Source organism: Orbicella faveolata, unplaced genomic scaffold, assembly GCF_042242905.1.
Source record: "Orbicella faveolata isolate gen_17 unplaced genomic scaffold, um_ofav_v1 contig_35, whole genome shotgun sequence".
Classification (NCBI taxonomy): domain Eukaryota; kingdom Metazoa; phylum Cnidaria; class Anthozoa; order Scleractinia; family Merulinidae; genus Orbicella; species Orbicella faveolata.
This window is the reverse complement of record NW_028301564.1, coordinates 9,155,001-9,174,767: the sequence shown is the minus strand read 5'-3', so window position 1 is coordinate 9,174,767 and position 19,767 is coordinate 9,155,001. Positions and strand designations below refer to the sequence as shown.

Below are 19,767 nucleotides of genomic sequence, written 5' to 3'. Positions count from 1 at the left end.
AAACACAACAAATACAAAAACAATTTTAACAACTTTCACAAGAAAGCATGTTCGAATCAGTAAATGCTCAAGAATTCTTGGAAACGACTTGTAAAAAGCGTTAAAAATTCATACGAAGAATTTTCTGCTTACAATACAATAACCAGACTGATGAATTGTGTTAGGTTGATAAAGAGTCTGACAAGAAGAGATACCAGCATTTTCAAGATCAAAAGTGCCAAAAAAAGAAAGGAAAATAATAGACAAATACTGAACAATCTGTGTGCAACCAACGTAACCAGACATGTAGAAATGACAGCTGGTCACATTTCATCGACACTGAGAAGATCAATGCGGTAGGTAACACTCACCTTACAATGCTTGCGTAAAAAAGTGATAGAAGCAGGTAACGCCCAGTGGAAGAGCGCCATTATGAGTTTTCCATGCTCGCTGCTGAGCTCGTCAGGCAGAGTGTTACACCAGGATTGTAACACAGGCTCCCAGCCCAGGGAGCTGGGCTCCAAGTAGATCATACCACATCGGCTTACTGTGGCCGGCTGGATAGATATAACCATTACAAGTTAGCATGATTCAAATAAATCAAGTTAGGTTTGATCTCTTGTAATCAGTGTCAACTAGATTTTATCGTTTTTATATTATGCCCAATTACAACATCAGTATTTTGAATCACAACACAGCTTATAAGTTCATTATCAATTAAGTGCACAAAACAAAGAAAAGCAAAACGAAATCAGGCTTAAGAAACAGTTATGATACCACAACCGCCTTACGTAAAGATCACCACCAAGTTAGGCTTACTTACTATTTTTTTATTCGCTGAGTTTGCAGATACTTACAGAGGCTTGTGATAAATCCCTACATTCGAAGATCAAGCTCATCACATTTGACAACTGAATTATCTCTCCACTCATCAAACAGAGCTAAAAACAAACAAACAAAAACAGTGAGAAATTACAAAGTCATGGGTGAAGCTGTCTGTAATGTGCGTTTATTCAAACCTTCTTGTTGTCATCTAGAACAGTGTTCATGCTCTCAATCCACAAGGTGTCAATAGGTCCATCAAAAATAACCCACTTCTTGATATCAGTTTGATCCGAAGCGTACTCACGGAACGTGTTAGCCACAATACCATCCGTCCACTGTAAAAAAATCACCTACATTAAGAACTATTACATAGCACAGTTTGAACTTCAAGAAAGAAAGAAAAAACGTTTGAGTCAATGATTCAGATACGACAAGGGAGAGAAATGAACAACTGAGGGTTTAAAGTACTTGCACTAACCTCGTGCGAGACAGGATCAAACTGACCAAACAGCTGTCCCATAGTAATAGCCTTTGGGTTTATTACACGAAACCACACCTAACAAGAAAACAACATCCCGTGTTACTGCGCCTCTCAAAAACATGCGGGCTCTAAACTTCAAAGCTCAACCGACAAATGCATTTTTTCCACCGTCAATCAAATGTTGGCGGCTCCTCCTAGCTTCCGACTATGTTGTCTGAACTGTGCTCAACGATTTGATTTGATTACCGCGCGCTCGGCAGTAGTCGGAAGCTGGGAGGAGCCGACAAACATTTGATTGAAGATCGAAAGGAATTTCAGTTACAATTGCATTGTTTACCCATCTCAATCTCTAAAGTCTTTCGTTTTCATACTGAAAAGAGGTTCGTGTTTAAGATACCTAGGTCCTCTCAATTGAACTGTGAGGTACCTCTTATCGGAACTAACATCATTTCGCTCAAACGGAAGCTAAAGCTATTTAAAATGATGATTCAGCATATTGTAAAAGGAACAGCTCAATTAAAATTTTAATTTTAATCGAGCTTTTCCTTTCACAATACCCCTTCGTAAGGGCTTTTAAGCACTTACGAAGGGGATCTGTAACGCGATCTGTAAACAATCTTAAAACTCCATTTTGTCCCTTAGCGACTGGTCAACGTTCCTTTACTTATAGAGGGGTTGAAATTTGGAACGGTCTCGGCAATGACGTGAAGACTATAACTAGCTTAGATGTATTTAACCGTAGCATTTTAAGGGAGTATTTAGCTAATCTAAGCTAATGAATGAATGAATTAATTAATTAATTTATTTATTTGTTTATCTATGTATGTATTTATTTATTTATTTCAGTTATTTACAATTAAATACTAGTATATTATTGGCAGAGCTCCAGCGGCCCGAAGGGCCGCCAACAGAACTATAGGAACGACTATAAGAGCAACATGTGGTCAACATAGCTTGCGGCGTGGATCGCGGGAGCGTGCGCCCAACGACGACGACGACGACGTCGCGCAACATGGCGGTCGTACTTTTGGTCGAACGAGGCATGCAGCCTTGGTTTACAGCGTACATATTTGATATTGGACATCCATATTATGGTCAATTGACAGTTCTCAAAACATGGTATCCGCTGACCAGCATCACGTGAGCTTATCGTGGGCTCAACTTTAGAGCTCATCGAGTTCATATGTTTTTTAAAGTTGACCGCTGACCAAGTACTGGTTTTCGAATGGATCGCGGGCTCACGTCAGGTTTATTTTGTTATTAAGGGCCGGGTTGTTTGGAAGGTATACAAATGTTTTTCACAGCTTTTGTTTTGTGTAGTTTGAGATTATTGAAACTCAAAACAGAAGGCCTAACAAATAGGCCTAAATATATTCTGCTCAAAAAATGTTAAAAAGTTGCTTAAAAAAATCCCAAAACTTGCTCAAAAGTTGCTTAAAATCGCAAAAGTTGCTTAAAAATTTTTTATAGTTGCTCGTGTTTTGGTGTCTTTTGGACTCCACATGTTTCAATTGTAACCTGGATTGGATCTCTTTGATGTTGTTCTTCATCGGATTCTTCATTGTCAGAAGAAAGCGCCTTGCCCTCCGCCATTTTTGAGCTAGTTGTACCATATTTGGAATATTAACACGGAATACCCATTCTGGAAATGGAGTTACATCCAGCATATTCATATTTGGAATCATAGTTAGTAGAGGGCAATGGTTATGAAACTAGACAAACTTCAAAGGGTTAAACAATAGCGCGGTCTCCGATGTTGAACAGACCCGTCACGTGACGCTGACCGTGCACAAGTTCATTCACGATGGCGGACAGTACAGACAGTCTGTTTCTGTGGGGAGACGATTTTGTGGCCATTTTGGACGTTTTGGAAGACACTGAGGAAGTTGAGGAACAATTTGCGGTCACAGTTAGAAATGTAAGTTGAAAAAATAGTGATTTTGAGTCGAAATTTCGCATTACTGTTCTTAAATTTGCTACGCATAGTCTGCTCGACTCGTGTAAACAAACGAAATCCAACAAATGCTCACGCAAATATTAAGCTTATATATTGCTTTCCTTCGATGAAAATCTCCTCTAGGACTCTTTGAAACAAGGAGTACTTATATAAAAGCTTCGTTGTTGGAATCTATCAACACCGATCGAAAAGCAAAAGAGTTTCTAGTGAACTTCTTGTGAGTTTCCAAAGAAAACGTGCTAAAATATCAATTACTTATGAATGTGACTTCGAAATAGTGAAAATATGCCAAAAATATGCTAGCTTTTAGAAAAGATGCTGTAAAGTTGCTCACTCCGAAAACCGCCCTAGGAAAATACGCGCGCTGAATGGTTTCTAGAACTCGATAGAAACACAGAACTAGCACGAGCTGTTGCCGTAATGATGGCGCGAGTAAAGAGAATTTACATTTTGATGACCAAACTAAACAAGTTGTTTCCCTTTTTTTGGTCGCGGTGTTTTCTAAAAGAAATAGAAACCATGTTCTCCATGTTTCTACCGAGTTATGGGAGCATTCGTGAAAGTTTGGGAGAACTCGAAAAAGCTGTGGAAGCACTTGCCTACGGCTCGTGTTCCACAGCATTTCTCGTTCTCCCAAACTTCCGCTCGAGATTTCTATGGGGTGATAGTTGATAAGGCCGAAGGCCGAATCAACTATCACCTCATAGAAATCGAGAGCGAATCTAATTGTTTTAGTAGAGTTCTAACTTAAATTAACGCAAATAATGGTTTCCAAATATTTTTCCACGCATTAGTGAACTTTACCCTTTAACAAAATCGCACGTATTGAATTGTCCTTGATAAATTTACGGTTGTTTACGCGCGCGCACCTGTTTTTCAATAATTTCAAGTTCTTTTTTAAATTTCAAGTCATGAATCCGTTTATGTCCTTCTTTTGGTCTTCTCAGGAATTTAATCATGCATTTACATCTAAACTTTCTTCCAAAACTTCGGAAAAGCGATAAAAACGTCGCATTTCGTGGACGACCGACAGCCACTGCACTCTAATGGCTGATAGTATACGAGTAGCTCAACCAATCAGATTGCAGCATTTGCACTAGTATACTAGTAGAATTCTACTAAAACTCGATAGAAACACGGTACGTGTTTTCTATTTCTTAAATGTTAGGGGAAATAAATATTGTTCGTTATGAAATCTTTAGAAAGCTTGAATTTATTTCTTGCTACTACTGTAAAACTCATTGAACTGTTTTTAATTCTGTGTAACTTTTCAGTATGCATAACTTTTTGATTAAGTGTTCGCTGTAACCCATGCCTATAGTTCAGTACTATCTTTTGTGGGTAGTTAGGTTGGTTTTATAAGACAGAGATCAGTTTTACAGTGGTATCGATATCTTTTATTATAACCTTATGGCATTTTTAGATAGGAAAATGCCTGATCATTTACCTTGTTTACATTTTCATCATCATAACCCCTGTCTGTCAGTACATTCAGTGTCTCAGCCAGTACTTCTAGTACCTTAGTCTTCCCGGAGAATGGATCGCCTACCATCATAAAGCTACAAAATAAATACGGTTAGACCATTATACAGTACAATATCCCAAACGGTAAAATGAGGACAAGCAAAATCCAGCCTATTTCTTACCCATGCCGAACAATCATCATTTCATAAGTTTGGATAATCTTTTCACTGAAAAAATCAACCATTTGGAGATTCTTTTTGTCACATATCTGAAAAAGATATAACGAGGACAGTTAACTGGAGCATACATAAACAAACAAAGATTGTCAAAGGACATTCGTTCTTCTTTAATTGTTTCCTGAGTTCTTAGCGGAAAAAACTGACCTCTTTGGCTGTGTCGAGGAAAGTACCATAGTTGGCCTTGGGCAAGGCCACACCAGGGAACAAGTCAGAAATGATTCCTTCAAACAGTGGAATATCGTGAGAAAGAAACTTGGGTAGATTGACATCCATGATTGATCTCAGCAACAGTACATTCTCGTCATCTGTTGGATACTTGAGCTTCAGGTTACCAGCTGCTGCCAACACAGCTTTGACTGCACGCATACCATAGTCGTAGTGGAACTGGGATGACAGCTGTTGATCAAAAGGTATCACTCAGCCTCTCTCCAAAACAAACATTCTCACTACAATAACTATTAACTACATTACAAATTTGACTTCTTCCATGCAGTTGCAAATTTAAATCCTAAAAGGGTTGTTTTAACATCAGCAAGGAGGCATTTAAAAAGGAAATAGTGAATGATTCGGGTGTTGGGAATTTTGGGAGACCGAGCTTTTAGACGACGGAGGAGATCATTTCATTACTGCATTGAACTCCTTTTCGCAGGTTTGTTTTGCCAAATCAAATAATAAATTGTCAACTCAGAATATGAACTGGGACAAATACAAAGTAGGTTGATATACCATCTCGTTTTATTGCTGCACTGTATTAACATTATCAGGTAACAGGTACTGAGGCGCGCGTATGTAAATGTAGGTATGTGGGATTTAGCGTAACAAATTGTATGTAATTTTTCAAATCAATAAAAATCAACAAAATACAAGAAAGGTTTGTTTTACAATTTAGTAACGATAAACGTGTATTTAAAGCGTTATTCCCTATTTTTTTTTTGATTGGATAATATCACCACTATGTCAAAAGTTCACCCAACCCTGAAGCCAAAACAATTTAGTTTTGTTTCGGAGGAAATGAAACATAAACAAGGTAAATTTGCGAAATGCAACTAGACCAAGACATGGTCAGCACACATTAGCAGCTACATAGACTTGCCACAAGTCGACCTTTGCTTAATCCTTCGCTGGCCCGGGGAGGTATTATTGGAAAGGACGTTTAGAAAGTCTAGCAGCTACTCTGACCTGCTCTGAACACAGTTTGTAGGTGGTAACGATCTTTACTGACAGATTACGAGCATCTACAAATCCATAGGAGTACAACATGATTTCTCCAATCAGGGCATAGTCTGGTACCATCATGGCTACAGTGCGGAACAACACCTAAACAACACCATAGCATACAATTATCATCATTAATTGGTACCACTAGGTGTATCACACCACACCCCCACCGTACCACTTACTTTCAATGAACTCTTCCAGTTCGCCTATTCGTAACGTTCTATTAATGATGTAAATTTATAACAATATCAAGAGCGAAAGCCACGTCAGCTCTAGCTGGTTTTCATGTGAGTCTACTATCCTGGTCGAGTTAGTATTGGGAAGTGCTTGCTTTTCAGGAGAGAGGAGAACTGGAGTACCGGGGGAACCCTTAGAGGAAGGCGAGAACCATATAATGTAGTGTATAAGTGGTTACTGTGACACTGTCATTTGAAATTGCCCGACTATAAATCTGAAAGCTGGAGGGAGTAAAATAAAAACATCTGCGTCGTCGCACTTTTTAAGCCAAACACGTACATGGCCAAACATGTATATTTTAGCTTATTGTGGTATTCATTATTTCCTATGTGACTGGCTAGGACCTGGGCCTTATACAGTGTTCACAACATTCTCAATAGCTGTTATTGCAGTTGAGTCTGCGGTCAAATATTCTTTTGCTTTAAAAGGCATGCAGACGAGGCGAAAGGGTCAATACAATGCAGAATTGACCCTTTCGCCTCGTTTGTGTTGCAAGCCGTTGATAACTGCAATAACAACTATTATAAAATAACCTGAGCATGAGTTGATTGTGTTGTACCTTGAGGTTATCAGGGAGCTCTGACCTTCCTGCATAACCAGGATTCATCGTAATAGCCACGAAACAATTGGAGTTCAAGTTCAGCTCCGTTCCTTCAAAAATAAACCTATCCTGATGAGCGGCTATACCACGCTGGATACACAGAATCTGCCAAACAAAACAATATCAAGCATTAATTATTCGGCTGATGGCTTGAGACAGAACCCATGACGTGCAAAAACAAGAGGTTTAGGGATAGATTATGGTTTCTTGCAGATGTATGGTGTCTGGCGCTAGCTATATCAATTAGATTGGTTTAGTTATCAGATTCTGAAAAGAGCCGAGAATGATTACCTGTTGGGCTACCACTGACAGAACTTCCAGCTCAATGCGATTGAATTCATCAAAACATGCCCAAGCACCACAGGATGCAAGACCTTTAAAGAACTGACAAAATGGCAATGTAAATATAAATTAAGAAATAGGAAACACTTTTCGTGTTTCCACCGAGTACGAGTACAAGAAAACAAGTACGGAGAACAAGAAATGCTGTGAGAACACGAGCCAATAGGCGAGTGTTTCCACAGCTTTTTTGAGTTATCCCAAACTTTCACGAATGCTCCCATAACTCGATTGAAACACGCAAAAAGTAAATCCTATTTTTTAAGAAAGCTTTCTAAATAAAATAACGAACGATGAATATGACAAGTTTTTTGTCTTTCTATCGACTTTTAGTAGAATTCTACCAGTGTATTAATGCAAATGCTGCAATCTGACTGGCTAAGATACCCGGATTTAGATAAAGTTTTGAACGACTACTAGATTTATACTGAAACAATTAGATTATTCGCTCTCGATTTCTATCGTGTGATAGTTGACTCTGGCTGCCCCCTCGTCAACTATCGCGCGATAGAAATCGAGAGCGAATAATCTAATTGTTTAATAGAAACACGAGTGGAAGTTTGGGAGAACGAGAAATGCTGTGGGAATACGAGCCCCAGGTGAGTGTTTCCACAGCTTTTTCATAGAAATCGAGAGCGAATAATCTAATTGTTTTAGTATAAATCTGTTAGTCGTTCAAAACTTTATCTAAATACTCTTGACAGACACCTCGAAAACGCAAAGAAGCGGCCGTCGTTCTGTTAACAAGCGCACATTGCTACGCAACTCACTATCAATCACAGAATAGATGGTGAGCAGCGTAGCCAATCAGAGAACGGCATTCGTGATAGAATGCTAGTAGATTTATACTAAAACTCGACAGAAACACGGAGAACATGTTTTCTACTTCTTTTAGAAAACACAGCGACGAAAAAAAGGAAAACAACTTGTTAACTTTGATTATCAAAATGTAAATTCTCTTTGCTCGCGCCATCATTACGTCAACAGCTCGTGCTAGTTCTGTGTTTCTGTTGAGTTCTAGAAACACGATTTTTAACCAATCAGCGCGCGTATTTTCTTAGGACTGTTTTCTAACAACCATTATAGTTCACCACTAAATTTTCTCCGATTCTTATCGGTTCAAACTGATCACGTGACGCAATAGTGTTCATCCGCGGAGAGACACTATCAGCCCATAGTGCCCGTCCGAGGAAAATACCCGGATGGATAGTACTCGTCCGTGAAAATATTTATGTCAACAAGCGGGCTTACAGAAAATAAACAATTGAATTCATAATGAGAGGGGTTTTTTTGTTTTCTTTTTCAAATTTAACGTTTGGCTTTCACGGCTTTCATCTAAAAAAGTTGAAAATAACTCAATATGATTTTTGAACTGGCGCACGGAAGAAAATTTAGTGGTGAACAATAAAGACAATAGAGTGTTTATGTCTCGGAACTATCGGTCTGATAGTTACCCCTTGGAAATTTGATTTTCTTAAAACTAGCATATTTGCCCTCGAAGCTTCGCTTCTCGGGCAAATATTTGTTTTAAGAACATCAAATTTCCGCGGGGCAACTATCAACCGATAGTTCCTCGACAGAAACACTCTATTGTTTAATTAGTTGCCACTCAGCCTATATTCTGTTGGATATCGGCGAATCCGATTAAGTTTGATTGGTTCTCTCATCGTCTTCTGTTCGCTTACAGACAGCGATCGCTTGCGTTTCTCTTGCACCTGAAACGTATGCTTAATTTTAAGTTTAAAAATACTCAAAATTAAAGGTTTTGTGCTGAAATCCTTCAGAGTCTACTAAAACAATTAGACTAACATCTCTCCCTCGTTTTCTTTGAGCGATAGTCAACTCAACTACGCTTCCTTTATTATTGGCTCAAAGAAAACTCGGGCTCGTAGTCTAATCAGGAGTGCTCACCGGAGCCGATATACAAAATATCCGCTCCGCAGGGCTTAGTGCGCTGGCTGGGATTCTTAAGCTTTGGCATGGAACTTGCTGGGAAGCCCGCTTCAAAACAATTGTTTGCTTACTGGTTTATATACGGAAGCTTATCCTAGCTGGAAAATGCGCATTTCTGGCATGAATCTAGCTGGTAAATTTTAATGTGAGGTTTTCCCTGGTAGACTAGCTCCATTAACAGCCGCCACTCTGGAAAATTAGCCCCGGGAAATTAGCATGCACTCATCAACCGAAGGCATTTCGCGCGAAGAATGGACTCAGGGTGCCGCCTAGTGATATGATCACTTAGGATTCGTCTATCCAGGCATGCGCTGCGCCATATTACACAGCAGTTATATGACCCCTGTGTGACAGCTGAGCTGTCGACTTTGAAAGCGTAAACGTTGCTATTGCAGGCACGGTCACGTCCCAGCCAAAGCTTTTGGCTACAGCGCTCTACAGAGTCGGGAACGGTTTCCTAATAAGAGAGTTGATTTTATTTCAACAAGGTAAGTTTCCTGTGCTTTCTCTTGTCTGTTAGCTGTGTAGTTTCAGACCTACTCTACTATTCTGTATTTGCCGTTATTGTTCTGACCAAGTTGGATAACAATTAATTTTATGTGCATTATCCCCGGGCATTATCTTCTTGGTGTGCTTTCCGTTTAGACAACCAGATCTTCTTTGTTGTTTAACACATGTCGAAAATTCTTGATTTACTTATTCAGATGTTTACAATTTTGTTTCAGCAATCGTCAGAATCGTTTCGTGTAACGCAGCTAAAGACCATTTACTGAGGTATGTCAGTCTTGTGAGCTGCTGTATATCTTTCGTGCAATAGTACCGGCAATAGTATCGTCTTTGACAAATGCTTACGCGCGCCGTCTACTTTAGATGTAACATGTTTACTTGTATAGCTAGTAAGCTTATATACACTTAGTATTTAAATTTTAATCAAATTCTAGGCACAAGTATTCTCATCATATCGCGAACATTTCATCTGAGTGTGTGCTTACCATACATCGACAGACAGACAGACCAGGACATTTAAGCAAAAGTCGCGGATTGTAGTTGTTTTGTTTTTCGCTATATCGTTTTTGGGCTATTGATACTGTTATATTTATGATACTGCTATATTTATGGAAAATGGAACAGTTCGTTCTGCTCGGAATTTTTAGAATAATGGTAATGTGGCAGAAACTTCAAGAGAACGAAATCTTATTATCTGAACTTATGAGCTGTTGTTTCCTTTGATTTTACACTTCTTCCGAAAAGATATTCCACCGTTACCTCGGGTGTCCCTGATGTTTTGCTACGAAATTTACGTCTTGAAGTCTCAAGGGTGGAATTCTGTGAGCGATTTTCGTGCTTCATTTCTATGATTTCCAATCAGGTTATTCTTAGTTTAATAGCGCGCGCGAATATACGTATGTATATTTTATTTGTATGATTTCGGCTTGAACGCGTCCCAAGCAAGGAGACAAACAAGGTTTTATACGTAGCTTAACATTCCGTTGTTTCTACATTCACAAAGCTTGTTTTAAGAAAAAGGTAACTTGGATTTCCAGGGTTACAAACGATGCAATTTTTTGGCGTTTGTATTTTCGTGCAATTTTGACGCAAATACCGAAAGAACTGTATCGCGATGCAAAGCAGCGAAATTTTATCGCGTGTGCCATAGTTTCTTCAGCGGCGCGTGACGCCAGAATAACAGTTAATTTTTTTAGGCTTGCCATAAGTCGACTCTTTCTTGAAGCGGAACAAGTGCAACTGCGAGAAGTCTTCTCGTTCCGCCAACACGCACGAGTTGAAATTTAATTTATTTAACATTGGCGCGAAAATATGGTTGCCCACCGATGACCAGATATGATGACCTTGCCTCGAAAAAACACTCTCTCAGGCCACTCCTTCCTAAATACGAAATAACTGAAGCATGTTTGATTAACATGATACCGGGTTAACTTTCATACTAGTACGAACGAAGGGCGCTAAAAAATGCCCAAATTTTGAATTAGGGTAGGTGCTGTGGTCTTGCAAATGTTTATGAAACATATGGGTCGCCTTGAGATGAAGATGAAGTTAAGGTGAAGAAAAAAAAAATACTTTTAGCCTTCGAAAAGGCTCCCGGCAAGGACAGAAAAAAAATTTGGCGAGCGCGAAACAGAATAATTCGGAGAGTGAAGCGATCGGGGCGGGACAGGGTAGCCTGTAGACTTATATTTTTGATGTGCCTATCCGCCGTTTGTGTTAAGCCTGCAACAAATCAATCAATGAGGTAATTAGACCTGTCAAGAAGCTACATTTTCTGTACTGGCAAACAGATCTAATCGACTTAATCATTCAGCCAGGCCCGGCGTAACTAACATGTTCACGGAACATTTCAAATTTTGTCCCTCCAGAGCCAATATTTAGAGAGCTTAAAACATATTTTGCAATACCGAAGTGAGCCTAAAGAAATTATTAGCAAATGATAGAGGTGTCGAACTCTGCTAAGCGACATGTAGATAACAGCGGAAAGTCCGGAAACCACGCCCTTGACCACTTGGGAAAAGTTTTCATCTTTGCCGGCTAAAAAAAACAGAAACCAGTACCAAATTTCAAATTTATTTGCTTGGCAATGTCATCCCAAGCTTTGCGGGCTTGACTGCTGTTGATGCGATCGAAATTCTCGGCTCACAGGTTGAATAGCATTTTTTCTTCGTCATCTGACCATCTTACATAAGATCGTTTTCCAGTATCTACGGGTTCAGGATCAGGAGACGATTGGGAAGACGAAGATGACGACGTTTGTGAAGCGCGTGCTTGCATGGACCTGGTCGGTAGAGCGCTTTCCTGCGCAATGCTCGCATGTGAAGTGCTCGGTTGCGTTCCCCTTCCAGTCATATCATTGTAGACGGGAGCATACTGCAGGTATTCCATGCTGTCGCCGTAAAAAGCTTGAAAACCTCGTTTTTCATGTTACGCTGACAAGCGTTCACAGTTACCGCTGTGATTCCCATTGTTTGGCTCCACCCAAGCACTACGGCGTCTTTGATGTTTTGCCGATTCGCAAAGTTTTTGCCAAAGCGAAAAACCTGCGGTCGCTCTAGGCAAAGGCCCGCGATGACAGATTTCCACCACAAAGTAAACAAATTCTGGCAAAGATTTCCCAAGTGCGACCCATACCTATAGCACAGTCAGACGGCTCCACTCTACTTAAAATTCCTCCTCATAACAGAGCATTTTGTTCTTGTTAGGCAGCACAATCAGTATCAAACTTGCTATTAATTGCCCTTAAAATAAAGACGTTTTGATCGTAATATCAGTCTCAATGCGTTTACGTAATTTCAATGTGATGTTCTATAAAAAAGGCTTTACAGAAAAAGAGACTCTAGCTTTCCATATTTTGCGACTCCGTTTGAACTGGCCTCTTTGGAGTATTCTTTGTTTCTGCAGGGAATCATGAAATGATGCCGCCTCGAACAATCGCGGTGTTGAAGGAAACATGAGAGGCACACCATTGGCTACCGAGCTCACAGTTCACAGCACGAGGAAAAGGGTTTGCAAAAATTAATGAGCTAGTTACTTCTAACCATATCTTTGTTAACTAATAGAGAAAAAAACGTTAGAGAAAAAAACGTTTGTGAACTATTTAGTGGTTGTTTAATGCTTAAAGACCACATGCTGAATGGTATACAGGAAGTGAGTTAAACGCTTTCTCACTAACCGAAAGTGTCCCGTGACAGAGCCTCCCAACAAAAATGAAGTTACCTCTTTAACGGCTCATCGTAAGCTAATTTTAAGTGATCTCGTTGGAGGCTTCAACACATGGAAGGTTGTGAAAGTATTTGTTATCTCTGAAGGGAGGTTTGGAAACACCAAAAGATTATTTTACTTGTAGACGACTGCTAGTAATTTTCCCAAATTATCCCAGAATCCTCATGTCTTTTCGAGAAATTCGGAGGCATTTCCACTTAGTCCCAACACGGTTATGAACAAGTGTTTGATCTCAAAAGACTTTCCTAAACTGGCGAAAACACGTCAGCTAATTAGGAGAAAAGTGTTGTCTGTCAAAATGCAATAAAGTAAGCTTAATGGAGATAAATTTTGCTTGAAGCATGTAAACTTAACTTAATATTTAGAGAAGTGTTTGCGATTTCGCAAGGAAGTTCAAACTTCTTCTGAACAGCTTAACTTAATTTGGAGAAGTGATGGTGATCTCACAAGGGATTCCAAACTTCGTAACATCTTAACTTAATTTAGAAAAGTGTTTGTGATCTCGCAAGGGATTCCAAAACGTATTCTGAACACCTTACCTTAATTTAGAGAAGTGTTTGTGATCTCGCAAGGGATTCCAAAACTTCGTAACATCTTTACATACTTTAGAAAAGTGTTTGTGATCTCGCAAGGGATTCCAAAACCTCTTCTAAACATCTTAACTTACTTTAGAGAAGTGTTTGTGATCTCACAAGGGATTCCAAAACTTCGTAACATCTTAACCTACTCTAGAAAAGTGTTTGTGATCTTGCAATGAATTCCAAAACTTCTTTTCAACATCTTAACTTATTTTACAAAAGTGTTTGTGATCTCGTAAGGGATTCCAAAACTTCTTCCGAACATCTTAACTTAGTTTAGAGAAGTGTTTGTGATCTCACAAGGGATTCCAAAACTTCGTAACATCTTAACTTACTTTAGAAAAGTGTTTGTGATCTCGCAAGGGATTCCAAAACTTCTTCTAAACATCTTAACTTATTTTAGAGAAGTGTTTGTGATCTCGCAAGGGATTCCAAAACTTCGTAACATCTTTACTTACTTTAGAAAAGTGTTTGTGATCTCGCAAGGGATTCCAAAACTTCTTCTAAACATCTTAACTTATTTTAGAGAAGTGTTTGTGATCTCGCAAGGGATTCCAAAACTTCGTAACATCTTAACTTACTTTAGAAAAGTGTTTGTGATCTCGCAAGGGATTCCAAAACTTCTTCTAAACATCTTAACTTATTTTAGAGAAGTGTTTGTGATCTCGCAAGGGATTCCAAAACTTCGTAACATCTTAACTTACTTTAGAAAAGTGTTTGTGATCTCGCAAGGGATTCCAAAACTTCTTCTAAACATCTTAACTTATTTTAGAGAAGTGTTTGTGATCTCGCAAGGGATTCCAAAACTTCGTAACATCTTAACTTACTTTAGAAAAGTGTTTGTGATCTCGCAAGGGATTCCAAAACTTCTTCTAAACATCTTAACTTATTTTAGAGAAGTGTTTGTGATCTCGCAAGGGATTCCAAAACTTCGTAACATCTTAACTTACTTTAGAAAAGTGTTTGTGATCTCGCAAGAGATTCCAAAACTTCTTCTAAACATCTTAACTTATTTTAGAGAAGTGTTTGTGATCTCGCAAGGGATTCCAAAACTTCGTAACATCTTTACTTACTTTAGAAAAGTGTTTGTGATCTCGTAAGGGATTCCAAAACTTCTTCTAAACATCTTAACTTATTTTAGAGAAGTGTTTGTGATCTCGCAAGGAATTCCAAAACTTCGTAACATCTTAACTTACTTTAGAAAAGTGTTTGTGATCTCGCAAGGGATTCCAAAACTTCTTCTAAACATCTTAACTTATTTTAGAGAAGTGTTTGTGATCTCGCAAGGGATTCCAAAACTTCGTAACATCTTAACTTACTTTAGAAAAGTGTTTGTGATCTCGCAAGGGATTCCAAAACTTCTTCTAAACATCTTAACTTATTTTAGAGAAGTGTTTGTGATCTCGCAAGGGATTCCAAAACTTCGTAACATCTTAACTTACTTTAGAAAAGTGTTTGTGATCTCGCAAGGGATTCCAAAACTTCTTCTAAACATCTTAACTTATTTTAGAGAAGTGTTTGTGATCTCGCAAGGGATTCCAAAACTTCGTAACATCTTAACTTACTTTAGAAAAGTGTTTGTGATCTCGCAAGGGATTCCAAAACTTCTTCTAAACATCTTAACTTATTTTAGAGAAGTGTTTGTGATCTCGCAAGGGATTCCAAAACTTCGTAACATCTTAACTTACTTTAGAAAAGTGTTTGTGATCTCGCAAGGGATTCCAAAACTTCTTCTAAACATCTTAACTTATTTTAGAGAAGTGTTTGTGATCTCGCAAGGGATTCCAAAACTTCGTAACATCTTAACTTACTTTAGAAAAGTGTTTGTGATCTCGCAAGGGATTCCAAAACTTCTTCTAAACATCTTAACTTATTTTAGAGAAGTGTTTGTGATCTCGCAAGGGATTCCAAAACTTCGTAACATCTTAACTTACTTTAGAAAAGTGTTTGTGATCTCGCAAGGGATTCCAAAACTTCTTCTAAACATCTTAACTTATATTAGAGAAGTGTTTGTGATCTCGCAAGGGATTCCAAAACTCCTACAGTTTATTTAACTAGATCAATGCTGTAACAAGGTTTTCGAAAACTGCAGAAAAAAAAAGAAATTCACTACCTATACTAAGAGAAATGCTTCAAAACTCTCTTTGGTTCTCCTGAAGGTTCCTTGAACATCGTAGTTTGTTATTCAACTGTATGAGTGTTTTTTAATTTATGAAAGTTTCCTAATCATTGAAGGGTTTACAAAGGTTTTACTTAGAAGAAGTGCAGTTACATATAGGTTATTTTAAACAATTATACCCATTTACGTGAAGTGTTATTATTTACGACTGTTCTTCGCGATTGTATTTTATTGTGTTCACATGATGTAAGTTTCTCCGCAGGTTCTAGAGTGGAACGTGGAGTACTTTGTTGGTGTTTTGCTGAACAAATTGCATTTCAGGTATGATATAGGCTTTCCTGCAATTTGAAAAGGGAAAAAAAGGGACTCGCGTCCATATAGAGGTGTTTTTTTAACAGTTAGACACGAGTTTTTTTATGAAGGAAAGAGTGTTTTTTTTAGTTTTATTAGGTAATTTCAAAGATAAAGGTACAAAACTGTCAATTTTTCCTTTTGAAGGTCAAAAAAGTCAATACCATTTTTCAAGATAAAGATCAACGCGCGCATGCTAAATGTTGTTCCTTTCCTTTTTACACAAGTTGAAAGAGAGAGTTGACTGTGAGACCATTTTGCGTGAACACTGTAATTCAGGTAGGTAATTCACCTCATATAATAACGTTAAGGACTGCAAAAAGATTCTAAGGAAAGCTCTTTTTAACAGCTCAGTTTCACGAAAATAAGTAGGCATATGGTCAGCTGCATATTACTAATTTCTGGTAGAAATGCTAGCGTCGGACGTGGTGATGGTTGTTGAGCATCTGACATAAGCAGTTAGAAGAAGTGTTATGCAAATGGAAACTGGAATTATGCAGTTTACAGGCTTCGAGGTCAAGATAGTGCCTTCCTGGCAAACGTTTTGTTTAGTAAAGCATATTAAATAATTAGTAGCGTTTAAATCAGATATAATTAATCAGTAGCAAGATTCAGTTTTCTGTCAGAAACTCGAAAGCCTCCAGTAGAAAAGATCCAATGCAAAAATAGCAGCCTAAATGTATGTCGCCTAGAAGAAACACTTCCCTAAAGGAATTAAAACTATTTACCTTGAAGATTAGGACAAAATAAATCACTGTGTCGAGTTTTAAGGCTATCTTCTTCTCTAATTGGAAATCACAATTACATATACGTTATCAAAAAAGTGAAAACGAGGCTATGTAGGCCAGAGTCGTTTTATTCCCTTATAATCCGTTAAATAAGTCTCTACTTTGTAACCTTTAAACCAAAAAACGCCAAAGCGTTTTTAGTATTTTGTTCCATTTGCTTTTTTAGTGTGATCACGTTATAAGAAACGTGACCAGACAACAGAAAGCATTGGTAGCCATTTTTGCATATGGTCAGTTAGAAAAATAGATCGTTAGATGATGTTGTAGCTTCCTAGAGGGACGCTGTTTGGGCAAGAATGCACTTTCTTTAGTGCATCTGCTAACGAGGATTAGGATGTTTTGGATTATAGATTCTGGGTACGATTTCTCACAAGTGCCGCCAACACTTCACTCGGAGCTGCAGTTGGGATTATAAGAAGATATATGGTCTTTCATATATTCACTTGTAGTTGGGACTATGGTTGAAGGGGCAGGTGCACCAGAGCAGTTTTGTTTTCTCACAATTCTTTCAAAATTTGCAAACGAATGAACTATTAATATTGCTCTGGTCCGAGAATGAAAACTAGTTCAAAATGTCTGCTGGTTTTTCTCAATGTTGAGTTTTTCTATTTGTAGCTAGCAAGGGGTTATTAATACAGTCTGGATTATAGATTCTGAGGAACAGGTACGATTTCTCATAAGTACCACCAATACTTAAAGATATACTCGGGGCTGTCAAAAAGTTATGTCGTTAAGTTTGAAGGGGGCAGGTACACCAGAGCAGTTTAAAAACTGGAATGTGTGAGCTCGAGGTTCATTTCCAGCCCTTGTTCCTCCCATTATGGACTGAGAGGAAAAACTCAATTACAATTTGTAAATTGGTAGAGCTAACTCTAAGTATTGAACAGATCCGAGCATAAAATCCACTATAGTACATTTGAAATTATCTACCAGTTTCAAAAGGTAACTAAGGCAGTCTGAAACTGGGTCCGTTGAGGTATTGGTTTCCTAAAAACGCTATTCAGCGACAATTGTTTTGGGGAGGGCTATAAATTACCGCTAGATGAATTATTGCATGGATGGAGAACTGTCCTAATCTTACTGCCATTCAATGATAATTGTAGTGTTTCCTTTTTGAGGTAAGTAAAATTTTTGTTTTTTCATGTTCACTAGTTAATTTAGTCATAATTGATTAATTAATTAATTATAATTAATTAATTGATTAATTATAACTGAGTCAAATTAATTAATTGATTAATTAATAAGGTTCAACGGAATTTTAATTTAATTAACTCAATTAATTAAATTAAAATTGAATTAAAAAAGTTATTTATACTCTTCCTGGCTGGCGCAAAAAGTAATGTAAAAATTGCTGGGAAAACCAGCGTTTCTTAAGTTGTGCTGGCTGGGAAAAAGCATCCCCCAAACGGTTCCTGGCTGGCAACTTCATTTAGCTATCTTCTACTAGCTGGCAGTGCGGAGCGGATATTATTTTCCCACGGTTGTTAATTATTAACTATTTATCTCTTATTGGATGTCCATTAATACTTTCGAGCAACAACAAGTCAATTTTAAAATTTTTCCCGTTGAGCACTCCTGGTCTAATTACACAATATCAATAATTTCTCGTTTCTCCGACTTTAAAACCTCAAGATATTCCAATGAAGTGACGAGCGTGCGTGCATAAATGTAAGTTCCAAATAATGTTTCAGTCCACGCAATTTTTCAGATTTTGTTCAAGCGTGAAATTTAATACCACGTTGAGAAATGATTGGTAATGGTTATTTGAAAAAAAAGAAATTAGTTAGAATTCTAAAACAATTAGATCAGAGTAGAGCTCTACATTTCTATTGTGTTGATAGTTGATTCGGCCGAATCATCTCATAGAAATCTCGAGCTCATAATCTAATAGTTAAATAGAAATACGATATTTAACCAATCAGTCAATCAATTTAACCTCGTGCTATCACAAAAACAAAAACCACAAAAATAAACTCTACTTACTTTGCCCATTTGTAGGTAATCCAGTCCATCTGAACAGTTAAACACCACACACTGTATAGCAAGGGCTTTTGCTAAATCCTGAACACACGTAAAACACATCAACTGTAAGCTTGAGCATGCATAAAATTAAATGCAGTGAACTATTTGCTTGCATATCACACCTTAGTTGTTTCTGTCTTGCCAGTCCCTGCAGGACCCTCTGGTGCTCCCCCCAGATTTAAGTGAAAAGCACTCACAAGAGTACGGTAACAACGATCTGTCAGGGGGGTGATGACGAGCCTGTACACACAAAACAATATACATGCATAATTCTGTTGACTTACAAATAACTTAGTCCGTTGAATCAAACAGTAAGTGAATGCAAAGTTTTGGGTTGTTACCTGCCAGAGTTGCCAAGGTACTCGTATCCATAACGCACAGTGGCATTGATGATTCTCACTAGACAGTTGTCCTGTTCCCAGTAGTAACGCATCTGACACAGCCACTGAAAATCATTTTCCTGAGAAACACCTGCCAAAATGTACAATTTCATGATAGCTCAGAACATTTTTGTGGGCACTGTAAAAGCTGACTTCTGTAGAGAGACATTTGTGTGAATACCTTTCTCTACCATGTCATGAACCACATCTCTAGCATGAACATCAATCACTACAAGTGCTCCAAGAGTGGTCCTGTTCTGCTTCGACAGCTTGCCGCGGACTAGCACTACAATGTCTGAAAGCTGAATAATGTCATTTATATCAACTTCATTTGTCCTTGCTTGCAAGTTTTGCAACAGGAAATTTAAAGAAGAAAGTCATGATAATTTACTTGATTTTTACTACTACAGTAGAGCCCCGGCAACTCGAACTCGGATAACTCGAACTGAGTCTGAGTTCCCTTAGATTTGTCTCAACTTTTCAGTCATTTTCACTCGGTTAACT

The 19,767-nt window shown here is 38.2% G+C and overlaps 1 protein-coding gene and 1 long non-coding RNA gene across 4 annotated transcripts in view; one reads left to right on the top strand and one right to left on the bottom strand.

Annotated features, from left to right (window-relative positions):
- LOC110062396 (dynein axonemal heavy chain 12-like) overlaps window positions 1-19,767 on the bottom strand; it is a 110,828-nt gene that overhangs the window by 45,208 nt on the left and 45,853 nt on the right. For both annotated transcript variants that reach the window (XM_020769278.2, XM_089273247.1), the window contains exons 28-41: window positions 19,445-19,565; window positions 19,225-19,354; window positions 19,006-19,123; window positions 18,845-18,922; window positions 7,293-7,385; window positions 6,960-7,106; window positions 6,125-6,262; window positions 5,090-5,341; window positions 4,889-4,974; window positions 4,690-4,801; window positions 1,283-1,360; window positions 999-1,139; window positions 837-920; window positions 351-536 (exon numbers count right to left, since the gene is read on the bottom strand). In XM_020769278.2, coding sequence (XP_020624937.2) covers window positions 351-536; window positions 837-920; window positions 999-1,139; window positions 1,283-1,360; window positions 4,690-4,801; window positions 4,889-4,974; window positions 5,090-5,341; window positions 6,125-6,262; window positions 6,960-7,106; window positions 7,293-7,385; window positions 18,845-18,922; window positions 19,006-19,123; window positions 19,225-19,354; window positions 19,445-19,565 — 1,764 coding nt within the window. The remainder of the gene's footprint in view (window positions 1-350; window positions 537-836; window positions 921-998; window positions 1,140-1,282; window positions 1,361-4,689; window positions 4,802-4,888; window positions 4,975-5,089; window positions 5,342-6,124; window positions 6,263-6,959; window positions 7,107-7,292; window positions 7,386-18,844; window positions 18,923-19,005; window positions 19,124-19,224; window positions 19,355-19,444; window positions 19,566-19,767) is intronic.
- On the top strand, window positions 9,410-12,899 carry LOC149103129 (uncharacterized). Of its 2 annotated transcripts, XR_016201942.1 has the most exons (3): window positions 9,410-9,781; window positions 10,019-10,067; window positions 12,705-12,899. It is a non-coding gene; the product is annotated as an uncharacterized LOC149103129 (long non-coding RNA). The 2 variants fall into 2 exon arrangements; XR_016201941.1 differs by having other exon boundaries at window positions 9,410-10,067.